Source organism: Oncorhynchus keta, chromosome 6 (assembly GCF_023373465.1).
Source record: "Oncorhynchus keta strain PuntledgeMale-10-30-2019 chromosome 6, Oket_V2, whole genome shotgun sequence".
Classification (NCBI taxonomy): domain Eukaryota; kingdom Metazoa; phylum Chordata; class Actinopteri; order Salmoniformes; family Salmonidae; genus Oncorhynchus; species Oncorhynchus keta.
This window is the reverse complement of record NC_068426.1, coordinates 1,480,234-1,501,839: the sequence shown is the minus strand read 5'-3', so window position 1 is coordinate 1,501,839 and position 21,606 is coordinate 1,480,234. Positions and strand designations below refer to the sequence as shown.

The following is a 21,606-nucleotide window of genomic DNA, read 5'->3' as shown; positions in this document are numbered from 1 at the left end:
ACTCTGGAGCTCTGTCAGAGTTACCATTGAGGTATTGTGTGTAGATTGCCGAAGATTTTTTAAATTTAGTCCATTTTAGAATAGGGCTGTGAAAATACGCCCTAATTGAGGTAATGTGTACATGTAGGTAGGGGTAAAGACTAGACAACAGGATAGATAATAGACAGTTACAGCAGTGTTGGTAGTAGGGTAGGTAATATAATGTAGGTTGGGGTAAAGACTAGACAACAGGATAGATAATAGACAGTAACAGCAGTGTTGGTAGCAGTGCTGGCCCTCGCTTCGTGCTCATCGCCAAACCCACTGGCTCCAGGTCATCTATAAGTCTTTGCTAGGTAAAACCCCGCCTCATCTTAGTTCACTGGTCACCATAGCAACACCCACATGTATCACACGCTCCTGCAGGTATATTTCACTGCTCACCCCCAAAGCCCATTCCTCACATGGCCGCCTTTCCTTCCAGTTCTCTGCTGCCAACGACTGGAACGAATTGCAAAAATCTCTAAAGCTGGAGACTCTTATCTCCCTCACTAACTTCAAGCACCAGCTGTCAGAGCAGCTCACGGATCACTGCAACTGTACATAGCCCATCTGTAAACAGCCCATCGAACTACCTCATCCCTATACTGTATTTATTTATTTATTTTTTCTCCTTTGCATTCCAGTATCTCTACCTGCACATTCATCTTCTGCACATCTTTCACTCCAGTGTTTAGCTGCTATATCGTAATTACCTCGCAACTATGGACTATTGTATTGCCTTACCTCCCTTATCTTACCTCATTTACACTGTATATAGACTTTTTATATATATAATATATTTTATTTTTCAATTGTATTATTGACTGCATGGTTTGTTTACTCCATGTGTAACTCTGTGTTGTTGTTTGTGTCGAACTTCTTTGCTTTATCTTGGCCAGGTCACAATTATAAATGAGAACTTGTTCTCAACTGGGCTACCTGGTTAACTAGCTTACCTGGTTAAATAATGGTGAAATGAAATAAATATCACACAAACACACAGAGAGAGAGAGAGAAGCATCATGACAGGAATTCAGATTACACATTGACTGTTGTTGTGCTGAGGAGTGAGCTAACTATTTACACACACACACACACACACACACACACACACAGAGAGAAGACTGAGATAGAGAGAGAGACGCACACACACACACATACACACACAGAAGACTGAGATAGAGAGAGAGACGCACACACACACACACACACACACACACACACACACACACACACACACACACACACACACACACACACACACACACACACACACACACTGTGGGAATACTGTGCTGCCAGTCAAAGAGGCATTTCATCCAGCCTGACAGTGACAGACACAGCCTGATAGCGTCCACAGAGAAGAGGCCAAAACACACTGTGTTGACAGACATAAATGTAGATCTTCATTTGATCACTCTTTTGTTGCTGAGAATGTTCCTGAAAATTTGCAGTGTATTTTAGTTTTTTTTTTAAGTCTGAAGTTTGTAGATTCCAATTTTATATTTCAGACTTAATTTGCCCTAACGAAAAATGAATCAACCGCTACAAAAATGTTGATTATACATATCCACGTAATAATTGACATTTCCTGTTGCTACAGGAACATTTTTACTGATGTAGCAAACTGGCTCAAATTAAGATCCTACATCTGTACACGCAGTTTCAATCAATAGTGTCTTTAATGCCAAGCCTGACACACTGGGACAAGGATGGCCTTCACACACACACACACACACACACACACACACACACACACACACACACACACACACACACACACACACACACACACACACACACACACACACACACACACACACACATATATCCCCTTAACTGCCCTGAATGTAGTAACAGTAGTAGTAACAGTAGTAGTAACAGTAGTAGCAGCAGTAGTAGTAACAGTAGCAGTAACAGTAGCAGTAGTAGTAACAGTAACAGTAGTAGTAACAGTAGTAGTAACAGTAGTAGTAACAGTAGTAGTAACAGTAGTAGTAACAGTAATAGTAGTAGTAACAGTAGTAGTAACAGTAGTAGTAGTAGTAGTAGTAACAGTAGTAGTAACAGTAATAGTAGTAGTAACAGTAGTAGTAACAGTAGTAGTAGTAACAGTAGTAGTAGTAGTAACAGTAGTAGTAACAGTAGTAGTAGTAGTAGTAGTAACAGTAGTAGTAACAGTAGCAGTAGTAGTAGTAGTAACAGTAGTAGTAACAGTAGCAGTAACAGTAGTAGTAACAGTAATAGTAGTAGTAACAGTAGTAGTCACAGTAACAGTAGTAGTAACAGTAGTAGTAACAGTAGTAGTAACAGTAGCAGTAACAGTAGCAGTAGTAGTAACAGTAGTAGTAACAGTAGCAGTAACAGTAGTAACAGTAGTAGTAACAGTAGTAGTAACAGTAGTAGTAACAGTAGTAGTAACAGTAGCAGTAACAGTAGCAGTAACAGTAACAGTAGTTGTAACAGTAGTAGTAACAGTAGTAGTAACAGTAGTAGTAACAGTAGTAGTAACAGTAGCAGTAACAGTAGTAGTAACAGTAGTAGTAGTAGTAGTAACAGTAGTAGTAGTAGTAACAGTAGTAGTAACAGTAGTAGTAACAGTAGTAGTAACAGTAGTAGTAACAGTAGTAGTAACAGTAGTAGTAACAGTAGTAGTAGTAGTAGTAACAGTAACAGTAGTAGTAACAGTAGTAGTAACAGTAGTAGTAACAGTAGTAGTAGTAGTAACAGTAGTAGTAACAGTAGTAGTAACAGTAGTAGTAACAGTAGTAGTAACAGTAGTAGTAGTAGTAGTAGTAACAGTAGTAGTAGTAACAGTAGTAGTAACAGTAGTAGTAGTAACAGTAGTAGTAACAGTAGTAGTAACAGTAGCAGTAACAGTAGTAGTCACAGTAACAGTAACAGTAGCAGTAACAGTAGTAGTAACAGTAGCAGTAACAGTAGCAGTAGTAGTAACAGTAGTAGTAACAGTAGCAGTAACAGTAGTAGTAACAGTAGCAGTAACAGTAGCAGTAACAGTAACAGTAGTTGTAACAGTAACAGTAACAGTAGTAGTAACAGTAGTAGTAGCAGTAGTAGCAGCAGTAACAGTAGTAGTAACAGTAGTAGTAGCAGTAGTAGTAGCAGTAGTAGTAGTAACAGTAACAGTAGTAGTAACAGTAGTAGTAGCAGTAACAGTAGTAGTAACAGTAGCAGTAACAGTAACAGTAGTAGTAACAGTAGTAGTAGCAGTAGTAACAGTAGCAGTAGCAGTAGTAACAGTAGCAGTAGCAGTAGTAGTAACAGTAGCATTAAATGTAGTAGAAGCAGTAGTAACAGTAGCAGTAGTAGTAACAGTAGCATTAACAGTAGTAGTAGCAGTAGCAACAGTAGTAGCAGTAACAGTAGTAGTAACAGTAGCAGTAGCAGTAGCAACAGTTGCAGTAACAGTAGTAGTAACAGTAGTAGTAGTAGTAGCAGTAGTAGTAGTAGTAACAGTAGTAGTAACAGTAGTAGTAACAGTAGTAGTAACAGTAGTAGTAGTAACAGTAGCAGTAACAGTAGTAGTAGTAACAGTAGTAGTAACAGTAGTAGTAACAGTAACAGTAGTACTAACAGTAGCAGTAGCAGTAGTAGTAGCAGTAGTAGTAACAGTAGTAGTAACAGTAACAGTAGTAGTAAAAGTAGTAGTAGTAGCAGTAACAGTAACAGTAGTAGTAGTAGTAACAGTAGTAACAGTAGTCGTAACAGTAGTAGTAGCAGTAGTAGTAACAGTAGTAGTAACAGTAGTAGTAGCAGTAGTAGTAGCAGTAGTAGTAGTAACAGTAACAGTAGTAGTAACAGTAGTAGTAGCAGTAACAGTAGTAGTAACAGTAGCAGTAACAGTAACAGTAGTAGTAACAGTAGTAGTAGCAGTAGTAACAGTAGCAGTAGCAGTAGTAACAGTAGCAGTAGCAGTAGTAGTAACAGTAGCATTAAATGTAGTAGAAGCAGTAGTAACAGTAGCAGTAGTAGTAACAGTAGCATTAACAGTAGTAGTAGCAGTAGTAACAGTAGCAACAGTAGTAGCAGTAACAGTAGTAGTAACAGTAGCAGTAGCAGTAGCAACAGTTGCAGTAACAGTAGTAGTAACAGTAGTAGTAGTAGTAACAGTAACAGTAGTAGTAACAGTAGTAGTAACAGTAGCAGTAGTAGTAGTAGTAACAGTAGTAGTAACAGTAGTAGTAACAGTAGTAGTAGTAACAGTAGCAGTAACAGTAGTAGTAGTAACAGTAGTAGTAACAGTAGTAGTAACAGTAACAGTAGTACTAACAGTAGTCGTAACAGTAGTAGTAGCAGTAGTAGTAACAGTAGTAGTAACAGTAGTAGTAGTAGCAGTAACAGTAACAGTAACAGTAACAGTAGTAGTAGTAACAGTAGTAGTAGTAACAGTAGTAGTAGTAGTAGTAGTAACAGTAGTAGTAACAGCAGTATTAACAGTAGTAGTAACAGTAGTAGTAGTAACAGTAACAGTAGCCGTAACAGTAGTAGTAACAATAGCAGCAACAGTAGTAGTAACATTAACAGTAGTAGTAACAGTAATATTAAGAGTGGGAGTAACAGTAGTAGTAGTAGTAGTAACAGTAGTAGTAACAGTAGTAGTAACAGTAACAGTAGTAAGAGTAACAGTAGCAGTAACAGTAGTAGTAACATTAACAGTAGTAGTAACAGTAATATTAAGAGTGGCAGTAACAGTAGTAGTAGTAGTAGTAACAGTAGTAGTAACAGTAGTAGTAACAGTAACAGTAGTAAGAGTAACAGTAGCAGTAACAGTAGTAGTAACATTAACAGTAGTAGTAACAGTAATATTAAGAGTGGCAGTACCAGTAGTAGTAGTAGTAGTAGTAGTAACAGTAGTAGTAACAGTAGTAGTAACAGTAACAGTAGTAAGAGTAACAGTAGCAGTAACAGTAGTTGTAACAGTAGCAGTAACAGTAGTAGTAGCAATAACAGTAGTAGTAACAGTAACAGTAGTAGTAGTAGTAACAGTAGTAGTAACAGTAACAGTAGTAGTAACAGTAAATAGTAAGAGTAGTAGTAAGAGTAGTTGTAACAGTAATATTAAGAGTGGCAGTAACAGTAGTAGTAACAGTAGCAGTAGTAGTAACAGTAGCTGTAACAGTAGCAGTAACAGTAGTAGTAGCAGTAGCAGTAACAGTAACAGTAGTAGTAACAGTAGTAGAAATAGTAGTAGTAACAGTAGTAAAAGTAGTAACCATAGTAACAGTCGTAGTAACAGTGGCAGTAACATAAACACCAGTAACAGTAGCAGTAACAGTAGTAGCAGTAGTAACAGTAGCAGTAACAGTAGTAGCAGTAGTAACAGTAGCAGTAACAGAAACAGCAGTAACAGTAGTAACCATAGTAACAGTAGTAGTAGTAACAGTAGTATTAACAGTAGTAACAGTAACAGAAGTAGTAACAGTAGTAGTAACCGTGGTAGTAACAGCAGTAGAAGTAACAGTAGCAGTAACAGTAGTAACAGTAGTTGTAACAGTAGTAGCAACAGTAGTAGCAACAGTAGTAGTAACAGTAGTAGTAACAGTAGAAGTAGTAGTAACAGTAGTAGTAACAGTAGTAGTAACAGTAGTAGCAACAGTAGTAGTAACAGTAGTTGTAACAGTAGTAGCAACAGTAGTAGCAACAGTAGTTGTAACAGTAGTTGTAACAGTAGTAGTAACAGTAGTAGCAACAGTAGTAGTAACAGTAGTAGTAACAGTAGTAGTAACAGTAGTAGTAACAGGAGTAGTAACAGTAGTAGTAGTAGTAACAGTAGTAGTAACAGTAGTAGTAGTAGTAGCAGTAGTAACAGTAGTATTAACAGTGGTAACAGTAACAGTAGTAACAGTAGCAGTACCAGTAGTAGTAACAGTAGTAGTAGCAGTAGTAGTAGTAACAGTAGTAGTAAGAGTAGTAGTAACAGTAGTATTAACAGTAACAGTAACAGTAATAGTAGTAACATTAGTAACAGTAGTAGTAGCAGTAACAGTAATAACAGTAACAGTAGTAGTACCAGTAGTAACAGTGTGACTGTACCAGTGGTAGTAACAGTAGTAGTAACAGTAGTAGTAAGAGGAGTAGTAACAGGAGTAGTAACAGGAGTAGTAACAGTAGTAGTAGTAGTAACAGGAGTAGTAACAGTAGCAGTAGTAGTAACAGTAGCAGTAACAGTAGTAGTAACAGTAGCAGTAACAGTAGTAGTAACAGTAGCAGTAACAGTAGTAGCAGTAACAGTAGTAGTAAGAGTAGCAGTAACAGTAGTAGTAACAGTAGTAGAAACAGTAGTAGAAACAGTAGTAGAAACAGTAGTAGAAACAGTAGCAGTAACAGTAGTAGTAACAGTAATAGTAGCAGTAGTAGTAACAGTAGTAGTAACAGTAGTAGTAACAGTAGCAGTAACAGTAGTAGCAGTAACAGTAGTAGCAGTAACAGTAGTAGCAGTAACAGTAGCAGTAACAGTAGCAGTAACAGTAGTAGTAACAGTAGTAGTAACAGTAGTAGCAGTAACAGTAGTAGTAACAGTAGTAGTAACAGTAGTAGAAACAGTAGTAGAAACAGTAGTAGAAACAGTAGCAGTAACAGTAGTAGTAACAGTAATAGTAGCAGTAGTAGTAACAGTAGTAGTAACAGTAGTAGTAACAGTAGCAGTAACAGTAGTAGCAGTAACAGTAGTAGCAGTAACAGTAGTAGCAGTAACAGTAGCAGTAACAGTAGCAGTAACAGTAGTAGTAACAGTAGTAGCAGTAACAGTAGTAGTAACCATAGTAGTAACAGTAGTAGCAGTAACAGTAGTAGTAACAGTAGTAGAAACAGTAGTAGAAACAGTAGCAGTAACAGTAGTAGTAACAGTAATAGTAGCAGTAGTAGTAACAGTAGTAGTAACAGTAGTAGTAACAGTAGTAGTAACAGTAGCAGTAACAGTAGTAGTAGTAACAGTAGTAGTAGTAACAGTAGTAGTAGTAACAGTAGTAGTAGTAACAGTAGTAGCAGTAACAGTAGTAATAGTAGCAGTAGTAGTAACAGTAGTAGTAACAGTAGTAGTAACAGTAGTAGTAACAGTAGTAGAAACAGTAGCAGTAACAGTAGTAGTAACAGTAATAGTAGCAGTAGTAGTAACAGTAGTAGTAACAGTAGCAGTAACAGTAGTAGTAACAGTAGTAGCAGTAACAGTAGTAGTAAGAGTAGTAGTAACAGTAGTAGCAGTAACAGTAGTGGTAACAGTAGTAGTAACAGTAGTAGTAGCAGTAACAGTAGCAGTAACAGTAGTAGTAACAGTAGTAGCAGTAACAGTAGTAGTAACAGTAGTAGTAACAGTAGTAACAGTAGTAGTAGTAGTAGTAGTAGTAGTAGTAGTAGTAACAGTAGTAGTAAGAGTAGCAGTAACAGTAGCAGTAACAGTAACAGTAGCAGTAACAGTAGCAGTAACAGTAACAGTAGTAGTAACAGTAGCAGTAACAGTAGTAGTAACAGTAACAGTAGCAGTAACAGTAGTAGCAGTAACAGTAGTAGTAACAGTAGCAGTAACAGTAGTAACAGTAGTAACAGTAGTAACAGTAGTAGTAACAGTAGTAGTAGCAGTAGTAACAGTAGTAGTAACAGTAGCAGTAACAGTAGTAACAGTAGTAGTAACAGTAGTAGCAACATTAGTAACAGTAGTAACAGTAGTAGTAGCAGTAGCAGTAACAGTAGTAGTAACAGTAGTAACAGTAGTAACAGCAGTAACAGTAGTAGCAGTAACAGTAGTAGTAACAGTAGTAGTAACAGTAGTAGTAACAGTAGTAGTAACAGTAGTAGTAACAGTAGTAGTAGTAGTAGTAGCAGTAGTAGTAACAGTAGTAACAGTAGTAACAGTAGTAGCAGTAACAGTAGTAGCAGTAACAGTAGTAGCAGTAACAGTAGCAGCAGTAACAGTAGTCAGGAGTCAATCACCACCTTCCGGAGACACCTGAAACCCCACCTCTTTAAGGAATACCTAGGATAGGATAAGTAATCCTTCTCACCCCCCCCCCCTTTTTAAGATGTAGATGCACTATTGTAAAGTGGCTGTTCCACTGGATGTCATAAGGTGAATGCACCAATTTGTAAGTCGCTCTGGATAAGAGCGTCTGCTAAATGACTTAAATGTAAATGTAAATGTAGTAACAGTAGTAGTAACAGTAGTAGTAACAGTAGTAGTAGCCGTAGTAACAGTAACAGTAGTAACAGTGTGACTGTACCAGTGGTAGTAACAGTAGTAACAGTGTGACTGTACCAGTAGTAGTAACAGTAGTAGTAGCCGTAGTAACAGTAACAGTAGTAACAGTGTGACTGTACCAGTGGTAGTAACAGTAGTAGTAACAGTAGTAGTAACAGTAGTAACAGTAGTAACAGTAGTAACAGTAGTAACAGTAGTAACAGTAGTAACAGTAGCAGTAACAGTAGTAGTAACAGTAGTAACAGTAGTAGTAACAGTAGTAACAGTAGTAACAGTAACAGTAGTAACAGTAGTAACAGTAACAGTAGTAACAGTAACAGTAACAGTAGTAACAGTAGTAACAGTAACAGTAGTAACAGTAACAGTAGTAACATTAGTAACAGTATTAACAGTAGTAGTAACAGTAGTAGTAACAGTAACAGTAACAGTAGTAGTAACAGTAACAGTAGTAGTAACAGTAACAGTAACAGTAGTAGTAACAGTAACAGTAACAGTAGTAACAGTAACAGTCGTAACATTAGTAACAGTAGTAGTAACAGTAGTAACATTAGTAGTAACAGTAACAGTAACAGTAGTAACAGTAGTAACAGTAGTAGTAGTAACAGTAGTAACAGTAACAGTAACAGTCGTAACATTAGTAACAGTAACAGTAACAGTAGTAACAGTAACAGTCGTAACATTAGTAACAGTAGTAGTAACAGTAGTAACATTAGTAGTAACAGTAACAGTAACAGTAGTAACAGTAACAGTCGTAACATTAGTAACAGTAGTAGTAACAGTAGTAACATTAGTAGTAACAGTAACAGTAACAGTAACAGTAACAGTAGTAACAGTAGTAACAGTAGTAGTAGTAACAGTAGTAACAGTAGTAACAGTAGTAACAGTAGCAGTAACAGTAGTAGTAAAAGTAGTAGTAACAGTAGTAACAGTAGTAACAGTAGTAGTAACAGTAGTAGTAACAGTAGTAGTAACAGTAGTAGTAACAGTAGTAACAGTAGTAACAGTAGTAACAGTAGCAGTAACAGTAGTAGTAACAGTAGTAGTAACAGTAGTAGTAACAGTAGTAGCAGCAGTAGTAGTAACAGTAGTAACAGTAACAGTAACAGTAGCAGTAACAGTAACAGTAGTAGTAACATTAGTAACAGTAACAGTAGTAGTAACATTAGTAACAGTAGTAGTAACAGTAGTAACAGTAGTAGTAACAGTAGTAACAGTAGTAACAGTAGTAGTAACAGTAGTAACAGTAGTAACAGTAGTAGTAACAGTAGTAGTAACAGTAGTAGTAACAGTAGTAGCAGCAGTAGTAGTAACAGTAGCAGTAGCAGTAGTAGTAACAGTAACAGTAGTAGTAACATTAGTAACAGTATTAACAGTAGTAGTAACAGTATTAACAGTAGTAGTAACAGTAGTACTAACAGTAACAGTAGTAGTAACAGTAACAGTAACAGTAGTAGTAACAGTAACAGTAACAGTAGTAACAGTAACAGTCGTAACATTAGTAACAGTAGTAGTAACAGTAGCAGTAACAGTAGCAGTAACAGTAACAGTAACAGTAACAGTCGTAACAGTAGTAACAGTAGTAACAGTAGTGGTAGTAGTAACAGTAGCAGTAGTAGTAACAGTAGCAGTAGTAGTAACAGTAGTAACAGTAGCAGTAGTAGTAACAGTAACAGTAGTAGTAACAGTAACAGTAGTAGTAACAGTAACAGTAACAGTAGTAACATTAGTAACAGTAGTAGTAACAGTAACAGTAGTAACATTAGTAACAGTAGTAACAGTAACAGTGTGACTGTGGTACCAGCAGGAGACAGAGTAGTCGATAGTCTGAATATGGGGTAAACCTGCTGATCTGGGATCAGTCTTCCTTTCTCTCTCTCTCTCTCGCTCTCCGATCACCCCTCACGTTCTTTCTCTCTCTCTCTGTCACCCCTCTCTCCCCTCGTGTTCTTTCTCTCTCTCTCCGTCACCTCTCTCTCCCCTCACGTTCTTTCTCTCTCTCTCTGTCACCCCTCTCTACCCTCACGTTCTTTCTCTCTCTCCGTCACCCCTTTCTCCCCTCACGTTCTTTCTCTCTCTCTCCGTCACCCCTCTCCCCCCTCTCCCTTTCTCTCTCTCTCTCTCTGTCACCCCACTCTCCCTCTCCCTTTCTCTCTCTGTCACCCCACTCTCCCTCTCCCTTTCTCTCTCTGTCACCCCTCTCTCCCCTCTCCCTTTTTCTCTCTCTCTCTGTCACCCCTCTCTCCCCTCCCCTTTGTCTCTCTCTCTCTGTCACCCCTCTCCCCCCTATGTCTTTCTCTCTCTCTGTCACCCCTCTCTCCCTCTCCCTATCTCGCTCTGTCACCCTTCTCTCCCTATCTCGCTCTGTCACCCCTCTCCCCCCTATGTCTCTCTCTCTCTGTCACCCCTCTCTCCTCTTCCCTTTCTCTCTTTCTCTCTCTTTCTCCCTGTGTCTTTCTCTCCCTCTCTCTTTGTTTATTGTGATGAAGTATTAATGCAAGAGCCCCAGTTGCCTCTCCCTGACCTTGTCACACACACACACACACACACACACACACACAGTGAACGCTAACACACATACTCCACGTCACTGTGACCTTTCTCTCCACTCTCCTGTTCACAATTTTGCCTGAAGCTGGTCAGGCAAGCTGCTCCCAGCCTGCATATACTGTCCAGACACACACACACACAGTGCCCCTGGCCTGCATATACTGTCCATACCCCCCACACACACACTCATGAAGTGCCCTTAGCCTGCATATACTGTCCAGACCCCCCCCCCCACACACACACACACACACAGTGCCCCTAGCCTGAACATACTGTCCAGACACACACACACACAAACGCGCGCACACACACAGTGCTCCAAGCCTGAATATACTGTCCAAACACACACACAGTGCTCCTAGCTTGAATATACTGTCCAAACACACACACAGTGTTCCTAGCTTGAATATACTGTCCAAACACACACACACACACAGTGCTCCTAGCTTGAATATATAAAGTTTGGTGGAGGAGGAATAATGGTCTGGGGCTGTTTTTAATGATTCAGGCCTCTTAGTTCCAGTGAAGGGAAATCTAAATGCTACAACATACAATGACATTCTAGATGATTCTGTGCTTCCAACTTTGTGGCAACAGTTTGGTGAAGGTCCTTTCCTGTTTCAGCATTAGAATGCTGAAACAGCGAGGTCCATACAGAGATGGTTTGTCGATACGGTAGAACTTGACTGGCCTGCTACGAGGCCTGACCTCAACCCCATCGAACACCTATACCTATATATATACATATATATACACACACACACACTGAATAAAAATATAAACAAAACATGTAAAGACATTTTCCATATGCACAAAAGCCTATTTCCTCTCAAATTTTGTGAACAAATTTGTTTACCTCCCTGTTAGTGAGCATTTCTCCTTTGCCAAGAGGATCCATCCACCTGACAGGTGTGGCATATCAAGAAGCTGATTAAACAGCATGATCATCACACAGGTGCACCTTGTGCTGGGGGGACAATAAAAGGAAACTAAAATGTACAGTTTTGTCAGACAACACATCACAATGGGCATGCTGACTGAGGGAAATGTCCACCAGAGCTTTTGCCAGAGAATTGAATGTTCATTTCTCTACCCTAAGCCACCTTGTCACGACTTCCGCCGAGTTCGGCCCTTCTCCTTGTTCGGCGGTCGACGTCACCGGCTTTCTAGTCACTAGCGATCCATTTTTCTGTTTCGTTTTGTAGGTACTGTAGGTATTCCTGTTGTCCAGATGGGGATAGGGCAGGGTACTGTAGGTATTAGTCTTGTCCAGATAAGGTAGGGGAGGTTACTGTAGGTATTAGTCTTGTCCAGATGGGGATAGGGCAGGGTACTGTAGGTATTAGTCTTGTCCAGATGGGGTTAGGGCAGGGTACTGTAGATATTAGTCTTGTCCAGATGGGGATAGGGCAGGGTACTGTAGGTATTAGTCTTGTCCAGATGTGGTTAGGGCAGGGTACTGTAGGTATTCCTGTTGTCCAGATGGGGATAAGGGAAGGCTACTGTAGGTATTAGTCTTGTCCAGATGGGTATATGGCAGGGTACAGTAGGTATTACTCTTGTCCAGATGGGGATAAGGGAAGGGTACTGTAGGTATTAGTCTTCTCCAGATGGGGAATAGGGCAGGGTACAGTAGGTATTACTCTTGTCCAGATGGGTCTGGGCAGGGTACTGTAGGTATTAGTCTTGTCCAGATGGGGTTAGGGAAGGCAGGGTACTGTAGGTATTAGTCTTATCCAGATGGGATTGGGGCAGGGTACTGTAGGTATTACTCTTGTCCAGATGGGGATAGGGCAGGGTACTGTAGGTATTAGTCTTGTCCAGATGGGATTAGGGCAGGGTACTGTAGGTATTAGTCTTGTCCAGATGGGGTGGGGCAGGGTACTGTAGGTATTACTCTTGTCCAGATGGGGATAGGGCAGGGTACTGTAGGTATTAGTCTTATCCAGATGGGATTGGGGCAGGGTACAGTAGGTATTACTCTTGTCCAGATGGGATTGGGGCAGGGTACTGTAGGTATTACTCTTGTCCAGATGGGGATAGGGCAGGGTACTGTAGGTATTACTCTTGTCCAGATGGGGATAGGGCAGGGTACTGTAGGTATTAGTCTTGTCCAGATGGGATTAGGGCAAGGTACTGTAGGTATTAGTCTTGTCCAGATGGGGATAGGGAAGGGTACTGTAGGTATTAGTCTTGTCCAGATGGGGATAGGGCAGGCGGGGTACTGTAGGTATTAGTCTTGTCCAGATGGGGGTAGGGCAGGGTACTGTAGGTATTACTCTTGTCCAGATGGGGGTAGGGCAGGGTACAGTATGTATGAGTCTTGTCCAGATGGGGCTGGGGCAGGGTACTGTAGGTATTAGTCTTGTCCAGATGGGGATAGGGCAGGGTACTGTAGGTATTAGTCTTGTCCTGATGGCGTTAAGGGAAGGGTACTGTAGGTTTTAGTCTTGTCCAGATGGGGATAGGGCAGGGTACTGTAGGTATTAGTCTTGTCCAGATGGGAATAGGGCAGGGTACTGTAGGTATTAGTCTTGTCCAGATGGGGATATGGCCAGGGTACTGTAGGTATTAGTCTTGTCCAGATGGGATTAGGGCAGGGTACTGTAGGTATTAGTCTTGTCCAGATGGGGTTAGGGCAGGGTACTGTAGGTATTAGTCTTGTCCAGATGGGAATAGGGCAGGGTACTGTAGGTATTCCTGTTGTCCGGAAGGGGCTAGGGCAGGGTACTGTAGGTATTAGTCTTGTCCAGATGGGTCTAGGGCAGGGTACTGTAGGTATTAGTCTTGTCCAGATGGGGATAGGGCAGGGTACTGTAGGTATTAGTCTTGTCCAGATGGAGAAAGGGCAGGGCACTGTAGGTATTAGTCTTGTCCAGGTGGGGATAGGGCAGGGTACTGTAGGTATTAGTCTTGTCCAGATGGGCATAGGGCAGGGTACTGTAGGTATTCCTGTTGTCCAGATGGGGATGGGGCAGGGTACTGTAGGTATTAGTCTTGTCCAGATGGGGATGGGGCAGGGTACTGTAGGTATTAGTCTTGTCCAGATGGGGATAGGGCAGGGTACTGTAGGTATTAGTCTTGTCCAGATGGGGATAGGGCAGGGTACTGTAGGTATTAGTCTTGTCCAGATGGGGATAGGGCAGGGTACTGTAGGTATTAGTCTTGTCCAGATGGGGATAGGGCAGGGTACTGTAGGTATTAGTCTTGTCCAGATGGGGATAGGGCAGGGTACTGTAGGTATTAGTCTTGTCCAGATAGGAATAGGGCAGGGTACAGTAGGTATTAGTCTTGTCCAGATGGGGATAGGGCAGGGTACTGTAGGTATTAGTCTTGTCCAGATGGAGAAAGGGCAGGGCACTGTAGGTATTAGTCTTGTCCAGGTGGGGATAGGGCAGGGTACTGTAGGTATTAGTCTTGTCCAGATGGGCATAGGGCAGGGTACTGTAGGTATTCCTGTTGTCCAGATGGAGATGGGGCAAGGTACTGTAGGTATTAGTCTTGTCCAGATGGGGTTGGGGCAGGGTACTGTAGGTATTAGTCTTGTCCAGATGGGGATAGGGCAGGGTACTGTAAATGACTTAAATGTAAATGTAAATGTATTAGTCTTGTCCAGATGGGGATAGGGCAGGGTACTGTAGGTATTAGTCTTGTCCAGATGGGGATGGGGCAGGGTACTGTAGGTATTAGTCTTGTCCAGATGGGGATAGGGCAGGGTACTGTAGGTATTAGTCTTGTCCAGATGGGGATGGGGCAGGGTACTGTAGGTATTAGTCTTGTCCAGATGGGGATGGGGCAGGGTACTGTAGGTATTAGTCTTGTCCAGATGGGGATAGGGCAGGGTACTGTAGGTATTAGTCTTGTCCAGATAGGAATAGGGCAGGGTACTGTAGGTATTAGTCTTGTCCAGATGGGGATAGGGCAGGGTACTGTAGGTATTAGTCTTGTCCAGATGGGGATGGGGAAGTGCATTGAATCTGTTGAATACCCCCCCCTCATTTTACCTTTTGGGGAGGTATGCAAATTGTAATGTGTCTAGGGTGTTGGGTAAGATGGAAGTGATATGATCCTTAACTAGTCTCTCAAAGCAACGTCAACACACACAAACTCAAACGCACACATTATCTCACACTCTCTCTCCCTATTTCATCTGAAGGAATGGGCAGGTACACACACATTTCTTTATTTATTTTTATTTTTACGTTTGAGTAATTTTGCAGACGTTCTTATCTGAAACGATTTACAGTTTGTTCATTCATCTTAAGATGGCTGAGAGGAGACAACCACATATCACAGTCATAGTCAGGACATTCATCTACAGATAGCTAGGTGGACCAGTCATAGTCAGTACATTCATCTTCAGATAGCTAGGTGGACCAGTCATAGTCAGGACATTCATCTCCAGATAGCTAGGTGGACCAGTCATAGTCAGTACATTCATCTACAGATAGCTAGGTGGACCAGTCATAGTCAGTACATTCATCTTCAGATAGCTAGGTGGACCAGTCATAGTCAGGACATTCATCTCCAGATAGCTAGGTGGACCAGTCATAGTCAGTACATTCATCTACAGATAGCTAGGTGGACCAGTCATAGTCAGGACATTCATCTACAGATAGCTAGGTGGACCAGTCATAGTCAGTACATTCATCTTCAGATAGCTAGGTGGACCAGTCATAGTCAGTACATTCATCTCCAGATAGCTAGGTGGACCAGTCATAGTCAGTACATTCATCTACAGATAGCTAGGTGGACCAGTCATAGTCAGTACATTCATCTCCAGATAGCTAGGTGGACCAGTCATAGTCAGTACATTCATCTCCAGATAGCTAGGTGGACCAGTCATAGTCAGTACATTCATCTACAGATAGCTAGGTGGACCAGTCATAGTCAGTACATTCATCTTCAGATAGCTAGGTGGACCAGTCATAGTCAGTACATTCATCTTCAGATAGCTAGGTGGACCAGTAATAGTCAGTACATTCATCTACAGATAGCTAGGTGGACCAGTCATAGTCAGTACATTCATCTTCAGATAGCTAGGTGGACCAGTCATAGTCAGTACATTCATCTTCAGATAGCTAGGTGGACCAGTCATAGTCAGTACATTCATCTACAGATAGCTAGGTGGACCAGTCATAGTCAGTACATTCATCTCCAGATAGCTAGGTGGACCAGTCATAGTCAGTACATTCATCTACAGATAGCTAGGTGGACCAGTCATAGTCAGTACATTCATCTCCAGATAGCTAGGTGGACCAGTCATAGTCAGTACATTCATCTACAGATAGCTAGGTGGACCAGTCATAGTCAGTACATTCATCTCCAGATAACTAGGTGGACCAGTCATAGTCAGTACATTCATCTTCAGATAGCTAGGTGGACCAGTCATAGTCAGTACATTCATCTCCAGATAGCTAGGTGGACCAGTCATAGTCAGTACATTCATCTCCAGATAGCTAGGTGGACCAGTCATAGTCAGTACATACATCTCCAGATAGCTAGGTGGACCAGTCATAGTCAGGACATTCATCTACAGATAGCTAGGTGGACCAGTCATAGCCAGTACATTCATCTTCAGATAGCTAGGTGGACCAGTCATAGTCAGTACATTCATCTACAGATAGCTAGGTGGACCAGTCATAGTCAGTACATTCATCTTCAGATAGCTAGGTGGACCAGTCATAGTCAGGACATTCATCTCCAGATAGCTAGGTGGACCAGTCATAGTCAGTACATTCATCTACAGATAGCTAGGTGGACCAGTCATAGTCAGTACATTCATCTTCAGATAGCTAGGTGGACCAGTCATAGTCAGGACATTCATCTCCAGATAGCTAGGTGGACCAGTCATAGTCAGTACATTCATCTACAGATAGCTAGGTGGACCAGTCATAGTCAGTACATTCATCTACAGATAGCTAGGTGGACCAGTCATAGTCAGTACATTCATCTTCAGATAGCTAGGTGGACCAGTCATAGTCAGGACATTCATCTCCAGATAGCTAGGTGGACCAGTCATAGTCAGTACATTCATCTACAGATAGCTAGGTGGACCAGTCATAGTCAGTACATTCATCTACAGATAGCTAGGTGGACCAGTCATAGTCAGTACATTCATCTTCAGATAGCTAGGTGGACCAGTCATAGTCAGTACATTAATCTACAGATAGCTAGGTGGACCAGTCATAGTCAGTACATTCATCTTCAGATAGCTAGGTGGACCAGTCATAGTCAGTACATTAATCTTCAGATAGCTAGGTGGACCAGTCATAGTCAGTACATTAATCTCCAGATAGCTAGGTGGACCAGTCATAGTCAGTACATTCATCTTCAGATAGCTAGGTGGACCAGTCATAGTCAGTACATTAATCTCCAGATAGCTAGGTGGACCAGTCATAGTCAGTACATTCATCTCCAGATAGCTAGGTGGACCAGTCATAGCCAGTGGAGTGGAGGAGGAGCAGTTCCTCTTGCTGTTCTGTAGGTAAGTACCATGGTCTTGTAGTGGATGTGAGCTTCTTCAGGGAGACAGTGGAGTGGACACACATCATTGAGATCATCCACACACAAAAAAAAAAAAAAAAAAAAACAGCCAGGCTGACAGCTAGCTGCTTACTAGCAAGGGAAGGAGACTTTTCCTCGCTTTCACAAAATCACTTTGCTATCACCCCAGTGTGGGACTGGTGAGGAAATCACATTACAAAAAGGGGTCTGCTGTTCCATAAATCCCACTCCACCAATCAACGGAGTGAAGCTCTATCAATTCTCTCTATCAATTCTCCCATTCTATCTATGCTCTATCAATTCTCCCATTCTATCTATGCTCTATCAATTCTCCCATTGTATCTATGCTCTATCAGTTCTCCCATTGTATCTATGCTCTATCAATTCTCCCATTGTATCTATGCTCTATCAATTCTCCCATTGTATCTATGCTCTATCAATTCTATCTATGCTCTTTTCTCCCATTCATCTTGCTCTTTCAATTCTCCCATTCTATCTATGCTCTTTCAATTCTCCCATTCTATCTATGCTCTATCAATTCTCCCATTCTATCTATCAATTCTCCCATTCATCTATTCTCCCATTCTATCTATGCTCTATCAATTCTCCCATTCTATCTATGCTCTATCAATTCTCCCATTCTATCTATGCTCTATCAATTCTCCCATTCTATCTATGCTCTATCAATTCTCCCATTCTATCTATGCTCTATCAATTCTCCCATTCTATCTATGCTCTATCAATTCTCCCATTGTATCTATGCTCTATCAATTCTCCCATTGTATCTATGCTCTATCAATTCTCCCATTGTATCTATGCTCTATCAATTCTCCCATTCTATCTATGCTCTATCAATTCTCGCATTCTATCTATGCTCTATCAATTCTCCCATTCTATACATGCTCTATCAATTCTCAAATTCATACTCTCTACTCATTCTCCGTTCTATATTTTCTCTCGTTCATGCTCTAATCATTCTCCCATTCTATCCATGCTCTATCAATTCTCAAATTCATACTCTACTCATTCTCCGTTCTATATTTTCTCGCATTCATACTCTAATCATTCTCCCATTCTATCCATGCTCTATCAATTCTCAAATTCATACTCTACTCATTCTCCGTTCTATATTTTCTCTTGTTCATGCTCTAGTCATTCTCCCATTCTATCCCGTTCTCCAGTTAAAACCATCTATTAGGCTGCTGAATAACGGGCTATTGGTCTACAATCACTCAGCCTAAAGGGCACTGGGATTGAACTCGTGATGCTCGGAGCTGGCTGCTTAGACCCCTGCCCCACCGCAGTTCACAATGCTTTAGCAAGCCTTGAGAATACCTGATGGTAATAGCACTTCGTTTTTTTTTTACTATTTTGATTTGAGCCCTAACCTTTTCCACTCGGAATGAATGTCTTAAGTGTCTTTCTGTTTATCACTGTAACCACGCGGAATGAACGTGTAAAAAATGTTGACTCTAATCACAATACGGCAAAATGTAAAAGGGAAACTATGAGATCTTGTTGTGTGTAGAGCCCTAAATAAACGCCCAAGAGTCAACATTGGGCGACTCCTGCTGCACATAGCCTAACTACGAATTCACGACTGCACGGCTAAAGCCCGAGACGTATTACCGACTAAACGTTTTACACTAACGTCCTTAACTGAATGACTGTCGTCGTGAGAAGAAAAGTGTTATAGTCTACTACACATTTTCCTCTATTTGATTTCAGACAATTCATAATTAACCGATAATGAGACAACATTATGTGCGTGTGTGTGTGTGTGTGTGTGTGTGTGTGTGTGTGTGTGTGTGTGTGTGTGTGTGTGTGTGTTGAAGCGGCAACAACAACCTGCGTACCAGGGAGGATGCCTTGCCTCTGAGGTGTGTGCGGTGCGTTCTTAGCCGTTTACCGTTCATTTCAGCATTTAAAACACACTAACACGCACGCGCGCACACACACAAACTGCGAGTGTGCGAGCACAACAAGCCCCCGTAGGCTCCCAAATCACATCCAACAAATTATGCAAATTGTATCGCGTTTAATCCATTGCATTAGCACGTATCTGAGACCCTATGCATGACAGGGCACCCCAGCGACACACGCACACACACACACACTCCGACGCATGCGAGACCCCGTGCGTGACAGGGCAGTGCCCCCCCAGGCGCAGCGTGAAAATAATGCCCGCAAATGACCCATGAGACTCTCCACTCTCCTCACGCAGTCTCCATCACCTCCTCCTCCCGCATCTCTCTCGCTCTCAAACAAACACACGCAGGCACGCACACACACTCTCAAATGTTTTTTTTTTCCACTCAAAGTTAAAAACAGCAGTCTAACCTTTTAGCAGTATCCCGTAGACGGTGCACAGCGTCAGAACCAAATGATGCTTGAGAATCATCCTGTCTTCTCCTCCTTTATCCCTCTCCCTTTCCTCGTGCTCCCGAAAGCTCCGGTATGTTATCCTGGTGTTGCTGGGATATCGGTATATCGGCTCCTCTAATTTAACCGATAGGTAATAATGTTTTAACGTGTTTTTCCTTTATTTATTCTAGTCTCCTTGGGTAGAAGATGTCCTGGTAATTCGGTAGAGTACTGATAAGGTGTAACTGCTCCGTAGCTGTGAGAATGAGTCGGTGTGTATTTCCTCTGGTAAGAAGAAGAGATGTTGCCGTCGTCCGCTCTGCTCTCTCACACAGAATCGGAAAAGTGCCGCTTTGAGCTGAGGAAGGAACGAGAGAGTCTTAGTCCCGCCCACACAATGGTGACTGAAAGAGTTGGTTAACCAATCAGGGCCGCCCATTGGTTGAGCACTGTGTGTCTATGTGTGTCTGTGTGTGTGAGTGAGGGGATTCGATTAGTTGGGCCCGGGCGCCCGGCAGGATTGTTTTTGCACCAGATGAAAATTGATCGCATTCGTTCTGGAAACGGTCTGCCATTCAAAGCCCAAGGCGAAGTCAGCTCAAAACAAAAGTGAAGTAATTAAGCACGTGGAGCAGGATTTTGTGTTTTCACATGCAAAAGTGATTGCTTTTGATTTAAAAAATGCTTTATTTGCATTCCCAAGGGAAACTAGTTCGAAAGTTCAAACATATATTTTATGGATATTGTTTTACACTGCTCAAAAAAATAAAGGGAACACTGAAACAACACAATGTAACTCCAAGTCAATCACACTTCTGTGAAATGAAACTGTCCACTTAGGAGGCAACACTGATTGACAATACATTTCACATGCTGTTGTGCAAATGGGAATAGACAACAGGTGGAAATTATAGGCAATTAGCAAGACACCCCCAATAAAGGAGTGGCTCTGCAGGTGGTGACCACAGACCACTTCTCAGTTCCTATGCTTCCTGGCTGATGTTTTGGTCACTTTTGAATGCTGGCGGTGCTTTCACTCTAGTGGTAGCATGAGACGGAGTCTACAACCCACACAAGTGGCTCAGGTAGTGCAGCTCATCCAGGATGGCACATCAATGCGAGCTGTGGCAAGAGGTTTGCTGTGTCTGTCAGCGTAGTGTCCAGAGCATGGAGGCGCTACCAGGAGACAGGCCAGTACATCAGAAGACGTGGAGGAGGCCGTAGGAGGGCAACAACCCAGCAGCAGGACCGCCACCCTCGCCTTTGTGCAAGGAGGAGCAGGAGGAGCACTGCCAGAGCCCTGCAAAATGACCTCCAGCAGGCCACAAATGTGCATGTGTATGCTCAAATGGTCAGAAACAGACTCCATGAGGGTGGTATGAGGGCCCGACGTCCACAGGTGGGGGTTGTGCTTACAGCCCAACACCGTGCAGGACGTTTGGCATTTGCCAGAGAACACCAAGATTGGCAAATTCGCCACTGGCGCCCTGTGCTCTTCACAGATGAAAGCAGGTTCACACTGAGCACATGTGACAGACGTGACAGAGTCTGGAGACGCCGTGGAGAATGTTCTGCTGCCTGCAACATCCTCCAGCATGACCGGTTTGGCAGTGGGTCAGTCATGGTGTGGGGTGGCATTTCTTTGGGGGGCCGCACAGCCCTCCATGTGCTCGCCAGAGGTAGCCTGACTGCCATTAGGTACCGAGATGAGATCCTCAGACCCCTTGTGAGACCATATGCTGGTGCGGTTGGCCCTGGGTTCCTCCTAATGCAAGACAATGCTAGACCTCATGTGGCTGGAGTGTGTCAGCAGTTTCTGCAAGAGGAAGGCATTGATGCTATGGACTGGCCCGCCCATTCCCCAGATCTGAATCCAATTGAGCACATCTGGGACATCATGTCTCGCTCCATCCACCAACGCCACGTTGCACCACAGACTGTTCAGGAGTTGGCGG

The 21,606-nt window shown here is 42.1% G+C and overlaps 1 protein-coding gene across 5 annotated transcripts in view; it reads right to left on the bottom strand.

The window, feature by feature from the left end:
* The window catches only part of LOC118383109 (cell adhesion molecule 2-like), an 884,842-nt gene extending 864,862 nt beyond the window's left edge, over positions 1 to 19,980 (bottom strand). For all 5 annotated transcript variants that reach the window (XM_052520137.1, XM_052520141.1, XM_052520139.1 and 2 more), the window contains exon 1: positions 19,628 to 19,980. In XM_052520137.1, the coding sequence (XP_052376097.1) occupies positions 19,628 to 19,688 (61 nt within the window). In that variant the 5' untranslated portion in view covers positions 19,689 to 19,980. The remainder of the gene's footprint in view (positions 1 to 19,627) is intronic.
* Positions 19,981 to 21,606: the final 1,626 nt, after the last annotated feature.